The 14,272-nt window shown below is 37.7% G+C and overlaps 1 protein-coding gene across 9 annotated transcripts in view; it reads left to right on the top strand.

Moving 5' to 3' along the window:
- Positions 1-14,272, top strand: part of ccdc88ab (coiled-coil domain containing 88Ab) — an 81,520-nt gene that overhangs the window by 26,402 nt on the left and 40,846 nt on the right. For all 9 annotated transcript variants that reach the window (XR_003675591.1, XM_028468009.1, XM_028468007.1 and 6 more), the window contains exons 4-6: positions 4,404-4,473; positions 11,643-11,701; positions 13,917-14,000. Coding sequence is in view for 8 of the 9 variants with exons in the window: in XM_028468009.1 (XP_028323810.1) it covers positions 4,404-4,473; positions 11,643-11,701; positions 13,917-14,000 (213 nt within the window). In the remaining variant the exon portion in view is untranslated. The remainder of the gene's footprint in view (positions 1-4,403; positions 4,474-11,642; positions 11,702-13,916; positions 14,001-14,272) is intronic.

Raw genomic sequence — 14,272 nt, 5'->3', positions numbered from 1 at the left:
TAGATTAGAATGGTGGTTTCAATTCCAGTCGATCTATAAAAAAAGAGAGAAAAAGTTCCAATCGATATCACAGTGCAGTAGCTAATGTGTGAGATGAAGCCGTGACAGTCATAATTCACAGAGTAGACACCGTGGCTGCTCTTCCGACATCAATCAGGCATGACGTCTGCATTAGTCCTGCAGTGCTTCAGTGTTTGTGAGTAATGATGCTTCAGCAGGACACACTAAAGTGCATTCACAGCTCACTGATTAGGTTTTATTTCATATACAGTCTCCTCTGTTGGCGCTGTTGATTCAACTCAAGTCTATTCTATTTTTTTTTGGTATCAATTAGCATTTCAATCAATCCAATACAAGTGGAAGAAAGAGGAAGTCGGTTGAGGTGATGTGTCACGGTTAGATGAACATTAATCCGTGACAAAAGTTTAAACTTGTGCTGCAGCTGTCCTCAGTAAGCTGTGACTCATTCTGTGAAAGTTATAGAGTAACGTGAACCTGTAATGACAGAGTGACTCATTACTTCTTATTTGGGTGGCGTGAAAGGGTCCTGACAGAAAGTGAAGCCTTGTGTCACGCTTGCATGGCAAACACATGACACCCGACAGGTGTGTGTGTGTGTGTGTGTGTGTGTGAGACAGGTGAGGGTTTGACCCGTTTGTTAGCTTTCACTCATTTGTTCCCAGAGTCAGAACAGAACTGGGTAAGACAGCCTTTAAATACGCCGCTCCCCCTTCATGGAACAGTTTCCAGATTGATATGAAACTAACAGATCTGGTCCCTGTTGGAGAATTTAAATCTTTGTGAAGAGCTAGTTTTAGACAATGTGACTGTTTTTAATTCTGACAGCTTGTCATCTTGTTTTGAGCTGAACTTGTGGTTTTTGATCTACTGATGTATGAACGTATTTGTTGTTGTTGTAAGTTTGTCTGCTGCTGCCATGCCTGGTCACTCTTGAAAGACATTTCTAATCTCAATGAGGCTTTTATCTGCTTAAATAAAGGATATATACAGTATATATTAGGGGTGTCTCAAGCCGATATTGATATCAGATATTGGTCCGATATCAGCCAGAAAACGAATATCAGATTTTATCGGACTACATCTAAAATCTCCGATATATATATTATATTAATTCAATTGTAGAATATTCTAGATATTATGTTGAAGGTTAAAATGTATATAACCAATTGGTTAATAATAAATGGGTCAGTTTTTCTCATACCTATTGTTGCTGACTATTGTTCTCTGTTTGAGTGACATCACTTGATCAAGCATTTTCTAACACTCCAGACTACAAAATAAGTAACAAAAGTATGTATGATACCAACACTCAAGGTTGCAATATTGATATCGTATCAGAAGTGAAAAAGTTGTATTGGGACATCCCTAGTATGTATACTAATACACAAAGACAATTATTCCTCAGGTGGAGGTGTTTGTCTTTTATAAAACTACAGATTTCCCAGTTAACATTCACATTAGCGGTAGATGACTCGACTCTTTAGACACATTGGGCCTGGTTTCCACAGTTTGTGTGATTTTGGCTGTTTGAGCATTTAGCTGATTCAGCCCAAAGCGGCTGTTGTGACTTCTGTTGGGTGAGTCGGCTATGCCTCGGCTGTCAGACGCAACAAATGTTTGTGTGTGTGTGTGTGTGTGTGACATCAGCTGTAGTCATCCCAGCTTTAAATTATTCCATCACTTGTTAAATCAATCCCTTTCTCAGGTGTCAGACGTTGTGGTTATTTGGTCATTTCAGCAGGAAAGTTCAATCATCAGTCCACTGTAATGTAATTATCACCTCATGTCATCATTGCACTGTTCATATAGCACTTTACAGCTAGGCTAGCAAATCAGGAATAGCTTTTCTAAAGTACAAACAAAAGGCACTTATTTAGTTTGTTAGCTTAATTTTACGCTTTTTGCTTTAATCTCAACATTTCACATCTGTTGGATTCTTCTTCCCTCTTCTTCTTCTTCCTCCTTTAAAACACCTACAAAGGCAGGTGATGCGTTTGTCTGATAATTCATCAAGTGGCCACTTATTACCAGCAGCAAGTTAACATTTCATCCTCAACATCAATGAGGAAAATCTAGAAATACAAGAACGGCACAGGCTGGTGCACAGCAGGCTTCATGGGCACATTTTAATTGGAAAAAGTCATTCAAACCACGCTTTGTTTGGCACGCACAGTAATGTATACATCAATCAAAACATGGCGATTATGTATGTATTGTGTGAATATCCCTCCACAATAAATCTGAACATTTGAGTGTGTAGGATTTTTTGAATCCATGTTAAGCATAATCATCAGTCATTGCAGGGTTTTTAATCTTGGGGTCACCTGAAATGTCTAGTAATTGATTTAAAAAAAAATATATACTGATTAAAGTTATATTTTTCTTTTTTTGAATTATTATTATTATTATTGTAATAAAATTATTATTACTGTTTAATTATTATTCTTTACCACACAGAATCTCAAATAGGGCTGAACGATTTTGGAAAATAATGTAATCGCGATTGTTTTCCTCAATATATGGCCCCTTGTCATGTATTTATCAATGAACACAAGCAATAAATCAATCTGTTTCATAATAAACAATTTCAGATTCATTTAAACTTTAAATAAATATAAAATACACATTTTAAAGCAGAGAATACAACAATAAAGCAAAGAAATCTGTGGCTTTACTTCCTCAACATATCTAACGTCAAGTTTCATGAAACATAGAAACATGTGGACTGCACTTCTTAAACACTCTCTGAACTTAACAGGACAGCACAAGACAGGACAAGAAGAAAAAAAAAAAAAATTGTAGCCTTTGCAATTAGAAAATCGCGTTTTATAATAAATCGTTCACCATTAATCTCAAATAAAAGTAATCAATACTTGGACTTTCTCAAATATAACACTAGTTCAAATAAGATGCTCTTATTTTAACACAATATAACAAACATGATCAAAAACGAATTCTGGAGCAAAAATGTCTCTGGGGTCATGACCTGTAAAAGGTTGGGCACTGCTGCATTATAGTGTCAGCCATGTTTCATTTTACAATGGTGAGGTTGGGATGGCTAGATGTCCAAATTGCCTTTTTACTCTGACTTTTTATTTCATTAGATTTTTTTTTTTTTTGCACAGTATTATTCTCAACACAATAAAGGACACAGTGGGTCAAAAACACAACAGTGACAGCTTCGACAGATGGGTAAGGAAATAAAGGGGGATGTGCACTCTAACACAACTTTACTATAAGCTTCCAGCATGGTCCTTAGTCCAAACACATGAAAATAAACATCGGGGTCAATTGTGTTATCATTTCAAACACGATCCTAAGCTGATAAGTATTGATCACGTAAAGTTTGACCTTCACCTTGGGGTGCAGACACTGCTGTATGTTAGAGGGTAGATGGAGGTTGAAGATGTCTCTGCCCGTAAAACAAAACATTTGTGTAATTTTATCTTGTTTTGATAGAAACAAAGGTTCAGGTGTCGTGATTTCTCACTCTATTTTGAAACAGATGTGTGTATTGTTCACCAACAGCAGGCCCTGATGTCCTGTCCTATCCATTTACCTCCATGTGGAGATAATGTAATATGAATGGGACAGATGGTTCAGCAGAAGGGGGTATAGTCTGAAACATGCACTCTTTGAGTTATATAATCCTTTTTTATCATGTCTTCAGCAGTAACCTGTTCAATGTGGCAACTTTTAAAATTTAGATAATTAGGTAAACTAGCTTTTCACACAGCTCTAGTTTGAGGCTTTGTTCTTTTCATACTGTGGGGTTAACTCAGGATAATATTGTTTAAAGTGTAATTTATTGCAGATGTGACACAACTTAATTGGAGTAAAAATACACGAGGATGGATACATTTTACTAATGTATTGTGTCAAATAGTTGCAGAATGGTTATGCTTGTCAAACATTAACAGACAGTGGACCCTATCCCTGTCTAGCAGCAGTTCATTAGACTGAGCACATGAGCACAGGCGTGTGTTATGATTAGCTTCATGATTGACATGCGAATGCAGCGAGCCATCTGCACCATCAGCCACCCAAACAACACAGCCACACACACATCTCACACAAACACACAAGAAGACCATGACCACAAAGATGTTCAAAGCCTAAAAAATGTAAAAAGTGTTCAATTTTAAATGAAAAAACGCATTTGTCTCAAGTCCAAATCATCAAACTTGATAATAATCAAAGGTTGGAAAGATTGGAAAAAGAAATCCAATAATCATTTTGTGCACTCATTTACTCACTTTACGACTTTTTTGTAATTTCAATAAACTTTTTTATTTATTTATTTTTAATCTTAATCCTGAATCCTTTTTAATCTTAGTTTTCTTCCAACTTGACCATTTTCTTTCCATTTGTCTCTCCCACAGGAGATCCTCCAACAGCTGGTGATGATGCCTTTACCCAACGTGCTGGTTCTTGGTCGAAACCCCATTTCTGGTAAGTACGGTAGCTCCAATTGATTTCTAGTCTGTTAAAGGTTTCATTTATTCAGACAACCATTTTTTCAGGAAATTTTCTTTGGTGTCCTGACATGTTTAGACCGTGAACTGCCAGTCTTTTTCAGAGGTGTCTGCTTAGCGCATTGATGTTTCCGGAAAAACAGTTATCTGAATAAATGAAACTATGACATATTATTTAAAAAAGAATACAAAAAGAACTTGCTGGAATTATTACACGGAAGTCAAGGAAACATCAAAGCCATCAGCAGACGCCTCAGAAGAAGACTGGCAGTTGACAGTCGAAACATGTCAAGAGATGAAATAATAATCCCAGGGGGAAGTTTCTTTTGTTACAGTGGCTCCAAATAGAAATTATAAGAAAAGTTAAAAGAAACACTAATAAAGGATACATATATGATTAAAAAGTAAACAGAGACCAAGACGAGGATTATAATAACAAGAATAACATTAAATGTGAACAATCAGGATTAAATAACTTTTTTCCAGAAAGTTTACTTTGATCTCCTGACATCTTTCACCTGTCAACCGCCAGTCTTCTTCAGAGGTGTCTGCTGATGGCTTTGATGTGTCCAATAAATGAAGAGTAAGACAAAATGAACTTGCTGGAATTATTACGCAGAAGTCATGGCCATGACTGTGTCTAGGCATTGGAAACATCATAGTGATAAGCAGACGCCTCTGAAGAAGACTGGCAGTTGACAGGCAAAACATGTGAGGACATCAAAGTGAATTTCCTGAAAAACAGTTACATACCTTAACATAATATACAAAAAAAGACAAAAAAAACTTGCTGGATTTCTAATCTGTTAATATTTGTGGTTTTCTCCATAATTAATGAGCTGTTTGTTAATGTGTGTGATTAATAGGTGAACTTACGCTTTTTGTTATGCAGCCTTTTCCTCAGTAGAACTTTCTATGCTCTGTTTAATCTTTCCTGCTCCCTGTGGGGATGTTGCTACAGGCCAAAGCTGCACAGCTCTATTACAAAGTGTTAAATACATTTAACCATTTTGTTTCAAAGCTTTGACCTGCTGAACCAATCATGTTATGTGATACGTCTGAGCAGCATTTGGTCCATGTGGCAGAGATGCTGCAAGTGGTTGAATTTAATAAAAATAACAGATTTTAATAGTTTAACACAAGTAGCAAAGGGTGCTGCTTGATCTTACAGTTTGACCTTAATGAAGCTTCTCAGGAGATTAGAATAATGAGCCAGACTTCATTATTGACTGTGGGAAACAAACTGAATTTTGCAGAGTAGCATACTAGGCAGTTTTCCAGAGGTGAAAGTAACAGATCATGTTACTGTAATTGAGTAGCTTTTATGGGTACGTGAATACATTTCTAAATCAATTATTTTACTTATACTTAAGTACATTTTAAAAGAAGTAAAAATAATTGGTTACATTCCTACACCCAACAGTTACTGAGTAAATTATATATTTTTTGTTTTATATTGAACGGACATTGTGAAGCTACAAAAAATGAAATGAACTGTATATTTTGACAAACCTTTTATTACCCCGCCACAAAGTGTGAAGGGGAATATAGGTTTGAGCTACGTCCTTGCGTCCGTCCGAGTTTAAGGGGAGAAGCTTTTTTCAGAAACTGTTTAAGATACAATAACCAAATTTGCTGTGGGGCTTCGGGGTATCAATACCTTGATGGAGTTTGAAAATGAGAAGTGTGTAATTATTTTTTTCTGAGTTATTGCCCTTGTTCTGTTTTTTGGACTCTGTTCGAGATATCTTCAAAGGCGACAGCTTTTCTTAGAAACCGTTAAATATACGATAACCAAATTCAGTGTGTTGCTTCAGGGTATCAATACCTTGATGGAGTTCGAAAATGAGAAGTGCACAATAATTTTTTCTGGAGTTATTGCCCTTGTTCTGTTTTTTGGACTCTGTTCAAGGTATCTTCAAAGGGGACAGCTTTTCTTAGAAACCGTTTAAGATAGTTTGTAATTTCATAATCTGATGTGATAATATTTTCTTATGTATACATCCAAATTCTTAGATTTTGGACATTTAGGAAAAGGTTGTGAGTTATGACAACCAATCTGGTGGGGGATGTTGATGACTATGTTTTCTTGTTTTATACAGATTCCTTTGTGGAAAATAAAGGAAATTCTAATTTGGTCTCTTCTTTTTTTAAGTTTGTACATGAGATATTTACTGTATGCAAGGGAACCGTGGCAAGATTTATTACCAAAAATAAATGTGTGGGGTGAAAGTAACTAGTGACCTTTACTTTGAGTACCATTTAATTGAGCTACTTTTTACTTGTACTTGAGTAGTACTGTTTACACCCATAGCAGTTTTCCATCCAGCAAACTGCAGTGGTTGATAAAAAAAAAAAAAAAGATCAAGGTGTTTTTATTTATTTATATTTCAAATAAATTGAAAAACCAAATTTTGCATTAAAATGCATCACCTTTTCTGAGTGATTTGTTTGTTATTGAAAGAAAGCTTGAATGCAGACCAACTAAGACAGACAAGTTGTACTTTTTAATCTTTATCAGCAGAATTAACAACTGTCTGTTGACTGCATTCCTTCAGCTTTTTCTGCCCTTTCCCCCCCAGTTTGTCAGATAATCAGTCAGTGAGACCAGCGGTGGCTGCTGTAGAGTAAATGCCAGCTGAAAGTCATTGGCCATGTGGCTTTTATTATGATCTCATTAGGGGGCAACTATTGTGTGTGTGTGTGTGTATGTGCACGTGTGTGGGTGGGTGCATGTTTCATAAGTGGATGGGGAGGTGTCGTCGGTACAGAGCAGTGCCAATGAACACTTGCAACACTTACACTGAACTAAAGGAGTGTTTTCTTAAAACATCGACTCACACACTAAGTATAAACTTGAACACATCAACAAGACAGACTACAGTTGTTAACTGAAGGCTTCGAAATGTCATAGTAATAAAGTACTCGTCTGACGTCAAAATGAGTATGTAGTGCATTCACATTAGATAGTATGAAAACATTGAGTATGCAAGAAATACCTGGGTAAATACTATATCAGGACATATTTTAAGGATGCACGGTGGGCACACTAGTCATACTCAACCGCCCCATGATGCATTGTGAGCAGAACGTAAAATCATCGTGGGACTGTCTTCAAACTAAAAATCAAACATCCACTTTTCAAAACAAAAGCACATTTGTTTTCCATTAGTTTAAGGCTTTTGTAAATAGGGCTCTTATTTTAAAGTTTTGTCAATAGCACAATGACAGATCTCAGAAAAACTCCCAAATGTCAAAATTAAATGTGTTTGTGACTTTTATGGATGAGCACATGTTGATATTATTTTTGGTCACTTTCTCTCTTAAAATGTTTTTTAGAACTTTCAAAGGTGGAAAATCTATGGAGATATTTCACCCCAGTGTGATTCAGGTTTTTGTCGTCATTATCCTAATCATGGAGTATATAGTAGACAGTATATACTCATTGAATTTGTAGTGCATAGTACAAGTGTGTGATTTTGAATACAGCTGAGGTTACAACAGCGCTGAATAGTGTGTGTGTAACCTAACATTGTATTATTGACAGGTTATATTTTCTTGTAACATCTACGTGATTAAAACAGTGATGTTTGTGTTGGTTTACGTCACAAATGTGGTGTTAAACAAGTGTTACACCCGCTTAGGGATTAGTGATAAAAAAGACAGTTGAATAGGTAAATAACATACAGCCTTTATTATTAAAGTCAGCTCCAAAATCATTCACCCCCACCGTACCAGACTCCCAGTTTTACTCCTAATTATTGTTATACGTTTGAGGGGGAAATTCTCACAACACCAATACACTGCAGTCTGGAAATAGGACTCTCAAAGAATATACACACTGCACACATACACACCTTAGGCCCTACCTGACTGGTAGTTTACGGGGTAACGGTGATGGGGTGGAGAGCAAGTTCAGAAATAAAACCAACAATGCGATGCTCCTCCTGATGCACTGCGGGGAAACAAACATTAATAATCATAAAAACACTTTATTACAAAAATCACTAAAACAACAATTAAAATATGAACTACAAACTCTAAAATACCTGGTCCATTGGTAGTCTAACAACAACCAGCCGCCTTCAACTCAGCAGAGAAGCATGTCTGAAATTAATAAAGATGGTAAATGTAATGCGCTAAACACGACGTCACAACATACCATTTACACACAAACGAACAGAATTCCCTACCAGCTTTTCCGGCACGCTCATGTGGAATGAGGTGTGCACCTGCCTCACTCCACCGGCCCCAAACCAGTAGTGGAGAACCTGTGTTCCTCCTGCAGCTCACTGTCACCTAAAGTAGCTGATTGGGAGCACCTGTGTCAATGGCCTGCAGCAACCAAGCCACGCCCCCTTCACCTGCCACACAAGGATTTGAAAATCAATGGTTAAGTTTAATTATTGCTCATACAAATATGAATTAATATATAAACCAGTCATTAAGCAGACGGCAACCTCAGCTGCACACTTGTTGTATGATGTGCAAATTCTGACTATGTGACTCAATCGTTCCCGAGCAGAACACACTCACTCATTGTGTTAAACTAATATAGCGGATAACAGTTTTATGTCTGACACTGACGTTTGTCGGGCTGACTGAACGTGAGCGCATTTTCAGTCACATCCTCACACTCAGAGGTTTGACAATGGCGTCGCAGGAAGACGAGTTAATCACTGTCCTTGGGACTTTTTGTTTCTGTTGGAAAAGGAGGAAATAGGAAGGGATGGAATAGGAAAGGAAGGGGGAAAAAGAGAACAAAATGATTGCGGTGATGATAAGGAAGGAAGGGTGCCTATGTGATAAAGTGAGCGTAGATGTAATATGAGTAAAATATGTTTTTCCTCTCCTTGCGTTCATTTCCTCTGCTTTGTTTTCCCTCCATTTTTCTCTTTTACTTTTCCTCCTGAGTTCTGACCATTTCTCCTTCTTTCTTTTCCTCCTGAGGTGTATGAATAATTTATCCTGTAAAGTCCCTTATCTCAAGGCACTCCAGCAGATTGGTTGAGCTAAATTTCTTTGTTGCTGAATATAATCCTGAATAATAGCTGGTATACCTTTTTATCTGCTCTAGCCACCTTTGCACATTTTAGCTTTTATATGACAATTGATCATTAAAGGTCCCATATTATGCCATTTTTCAACCATTTCCATTTGTTCTAAGAACCCCCAAAACATAGTATTTGAGGTTTATTTTTCCAAACTTGCCAGTTTTCCAGAGTTTTAGCCTCTGAAAAGTCACTTTCTTTGCGGCCTACTTATGCATATTCATGAGTGGGCGTGTCTATAGACAGGACACTGACTTCCTCCTCCCCACAAGGTGACGTCGGGCCAGAGGACAGCCCGCCCTCCTCCCACCCACTCAGTAGCTCATCCTTTATAAACACGAGACAGAGCGTGGGGGCGGGGCGTTCACGGTACATACATAGACTGTAGATAATACATACATAGCGAAGGATGCTGAATTGCTCACCTTCATGGGGGCGTGTCTGTTTACATGTGAATCGCGGCAGAGAGCTTCCTGGAGGCGTGGCTTCTCCAGCTCAGTGTCACATCAAATTCGTCACCAAAGTGGGAACGCGTCATCAATTGTTTGGGCTCGCCCTGCAGTTAAAAAAGGAGCAAATCACCCTCTAACTAACGATCGAGGGAATCAATGAAAAAAACACTTTAAACATGTGTAAGAAGCCCAAATAGCACTTTTATGATGTTTAAAGCACAGAAAAGTTGATTTAGCTTAACATAGGCCCTTTAAAATCGAGGGGACACCTTCACCAAACCGTTACTGCCACTAATCTGGAATTGTGGCCATTACTCGGAGGCAGCGAGTGGGTTTTGCAGCACCTGGTTTACTATTGTTCAGCCTCATGTCTCACAGATGAGCTCAGGCTTGTAGTGCAGGCCAGCAGCTGTTTAGAAGCTTCAGCAGGTCTTTGTCCCTGTGTTCAGACATGTGGAGCACGGTTCATTCTGCAGAAAAACAAATGTGGCAACTATAGCGAGAGGAACACTTTTTTTTTTTTATAAGAGGAAACTTTAGCCACCAAAGAGTTTTCTGTAATTGGAAGTAATGTGGGAAAAGAAGTTTAAGATTTCCTGCCTTGAAATGAGACGAATCAGGAGTTGCACAGGAAAATGATTTCTTTAATACTTTAAAAGCACGGATTCTGCCTAGAAGATGAGTCACGAACGAAATGGTTTGCGACTTGAATATATGATAGATTTCATGCTTAAACTTGTGACCACTGAATGCACCACATGACCCTTAAGAAATACATGCGTGAAAAGGGGGAATCCCATGTAATCCAGCTCTAAATATTTACTGTGCAATAATCATGTTATAACAATTTTACATCAGAAATCTAATAAAACAAATAGTTGTGTCATAATTGTCATTTGTTTTTGATACATTTTCATTTATAAGATGTGTTACCTCATTGCTGTTTCAGCTTATAATATAAAAGCTAAGGATAAAAAACTGTAAAAACTGCAAATGACAAATAAAACGACCTCTTTACTTCTATTTTTTTTGTTATTTTTTATTTTATTTTACCTTGTCTGCACATGCTGGTGAAAGCCAAAACTACATATGGTGCAATCTTTTCCCGACAGCTATGCATGTTTTATTATTACAATTAAATAAATGCATTTATAGGGCAGTGTTACACCTTGGTGAGGGCGAAGGGAACAGGGAAGAGGGAGTCAGGGTAGGACAATGGAGGGGTGCGAAAGAGTTGATTATTTGAAGGTGAGAGTGCAATGTGATGCTACAGCTGTGCATATTGTGCCTCTTTACTTGTTAAAAGAGTTGTGCGGTCCTGGGTTCACGCTCCAGGGTGGACACTTGGGTCCTTTCTGTGTGGACTTTGCATGTTCTCCAAGTACAGGCATGGATTTCTTTTTGTCGGTTTCCTCAAACCAACCAAAAACATGTATGAGTCTCTAGATTGCCACAATCGATCCATTCATTCATCCATTCATTTATTTTCTGACCCGCTCTGGGTTCTCCTGGTGCCTGAGTCGGGCAAACACCCTAAACAGGACGTCAGTGCGTTGTAAGGCAAACACAGACAGAAAGAAAACCAGTCACACACTCCAAATAACTCCTCCTGGGGTCGTAATTCTGTTTACTTTGTTTTTCAGAGCAAGGTTTGGAGGAAATGAAGAAAATGCTGCTTTTGCTTCTCGGCTGTGCTGTTCAGGTAAATGCAAAGCAAAGGCAAAAACCTGCCTACGATTTCATATTTAATTTGAAAGTCTGACGTGTATTTTTTGTTAATATTCCTTAATTGTTGCACTTTTCAACAGTTTAACTCCTATTGCACTAATCTTATTGTAAAAGAAGTACATGTGTTTGGCTCAGCCTGTTGTTTGATCGCTGCCATTTGCTCCCTTTGATTAGATTAACTCTTATCACACAGCTCGCCCTACATCACAGACTCTTTCCTGTTGCCATAAACGATTCAGAGCAAGCTGTTGACCTTTAACCTGCAGCGCTCTCGTTTTACTCCAACGATCCCAAAGCTAAGCAGGGAAACTCCCACTTGATAATGACACGAAGAAAAAATATTCTGTGTAAAATCAAGCAACAAACAATGACATACAGTATCTCTACTTGCTTTATTAAAACCCTTTTTTACATCACGTTTTTTTTTGTTTTTTTTACTTTAAAACATTGATCCAGAGAAGAAGAAGATTTTCTCTCTGGCATTTCCAATAGAATAACACCACAGATCATTAACAGTGCAAACACATGCTATAACAGACATGGGCAACTGGCGGCCCGTGGGCCAAATGTGGCCCTCAGTCTAATTTTATGCAGCCCCTAAAGCAAATCCCCAAAAATTGTAAATCAAGAAGTTGGAAGAAATATGAAACGTAAATCACAAATGCACTAAGTACACAAAAAAATTCCCAAAATACACAAAATAACTCATAAAACATAAAATGACAACAAAGAGACACAAGAACAAAAAATTACAGAATAGTTCCAAAGACACAAAATGACAGGAAAATACAGAAAACAACAACAAAAATACAGAAGATGACTCCAAAACGCACAAATCGAGAACAAAAATGCAGAAAATGACAGAAAAATACCGCAAATTACGCAGAGAACACAAAAAATAACAAAAACACACATTATGTCTCCAAAAGGGCTAAAAACTGATAAAACATCAAAACCACAGACAAAAGCCCTATTCACACAGGATTAGTTTTAACTAGGGACCACATGCGATTTGTAATAATTGCAAAGAATGTCTGTGACGTTAATCCCGTGCGAATCGGCCAATGTCAGCAATTTGTAAAGTAAAAATTCCCACGCAAATTACCTGCTATATTTTGCTGAACTCCGAGGTCCTGTGATAATACTAATCCAATGCGAATAAGTCTCTGTGATTTGGACAGAAATGGGCGCGATCGGATGCGTGATCACGCGTTGTTTTGTTTCCGGGACGCATGTTTATAAATTCTAACGTTTCTTCTCGTGTCAAGTGCCTACTTTTCTTCTTAGCGCCCGCCATATTTAAAACAATGTGAGCGAATGTTACACACCGCATTGACAGCATATCCTGGAGATGTCCTTAAATTTCAGCAAAATCTCAGGCTTCGGTTATTCCGTGCGAATGCGCTACATAAAAAGCAGACGTTGGGGGGTCATTTATTTATTACACGGGGTCCCCAGATAATACTTAACCTGTGAAAATGGGGCTAAAGACAAAACCCTTTTTTTCCTCCATGTATTAATGCTCTGATTAATCATTATTCTAAATGCTGACTTGAATGTTGATCATGTGGCCCTCGGATCAGATACAATCACATGTTTGTGGCCCCCCTGTGATAGAGTTGCCAATCCCTGTGCTACAGTATCTCATGGATCTCCTCTCATAACACACTTTTCATTCTAAGTGGTATTTCTTTCACGAGTGGCTCTACAAACATTGTTGGTTCGACCAAGATCGTGTTTCCCAGTGTTTGTTTTTAATCGGGGAAGTACTCACATGTCATCATTTGTGATAATCAGCACATTCTATCCACTTCCTCTTTGAGTCGGCTTCCTTCCACTTAGCTATAAAAAGAATGGGATGAATAAATGTAGGCAGGTGACACAAACACTGCATAAAGCAGACAATTCCTCATGCGTTTCATGTGTTTTTATGTAAAGTTGGGGTATTGCACTCTACATTAACTTTGGGCTTTGTGGAGTTTTTGGTACTGAATGACATTTATTCTGTTCACTTTTTGTAGCACAGATTTGTTTAAAGATATTCCTTCATTTAATCGTTTTAATTGTTGCTACAACTTCCTGAAAAGAAAAGCGCCGTATCAGATCAGTATCAGTGCTGTGCCTTCCTCATCCTCATTTCACCAATGATTTATAGATTTCATCTCCCCCTCCCCCCTCTTTGTTTACAGTGTGAGAAGAAGGAAGAGTACATTGAAAGAATCCAGTCTCTGGACTTCGACACTAAAGCTTCCATAGCATCTCACATCCAAGAGGTATTTTCTATATCTGAAGTCTATATGTATGGATCCCTTCACGTTTTGGAATGCAGTGTTGCCAAATCCAATGATCAACAATTAATCAATAATAATCACAAACATTTGGTTGTTGTTTTTTTTATACAAAGACTATTGATGTTACATTAAACCAATGTTTTGCATGTGTATTCCTCTTATTGTCGTTGCTGTTTTAGCTGTGCAAATTAGTGACGTGCAGTCATTATGGCATGTAAAATGCAAACAATTATAAGAGAAAGTTAATCTGCCTA

This window comes from Gouania willdenowi, chromosome 15 (assembly GCF_900634775.1).
Source record: "Gouania willdenowi chromosome 15, fGouWil2.1, whole genome shotgun sequence".
In the NCBI taxonomy this organism is placed as follows: domain Eukaryota; kingdom Metazoa; phylum Chordata; class Actinopteri; order Blenniiformes; family Gobiesocidae; genus Gouania; species Gouania willdenowi.
This window is presented reverse-complemented; position numbering and strand designations above follow the sequence as displayed.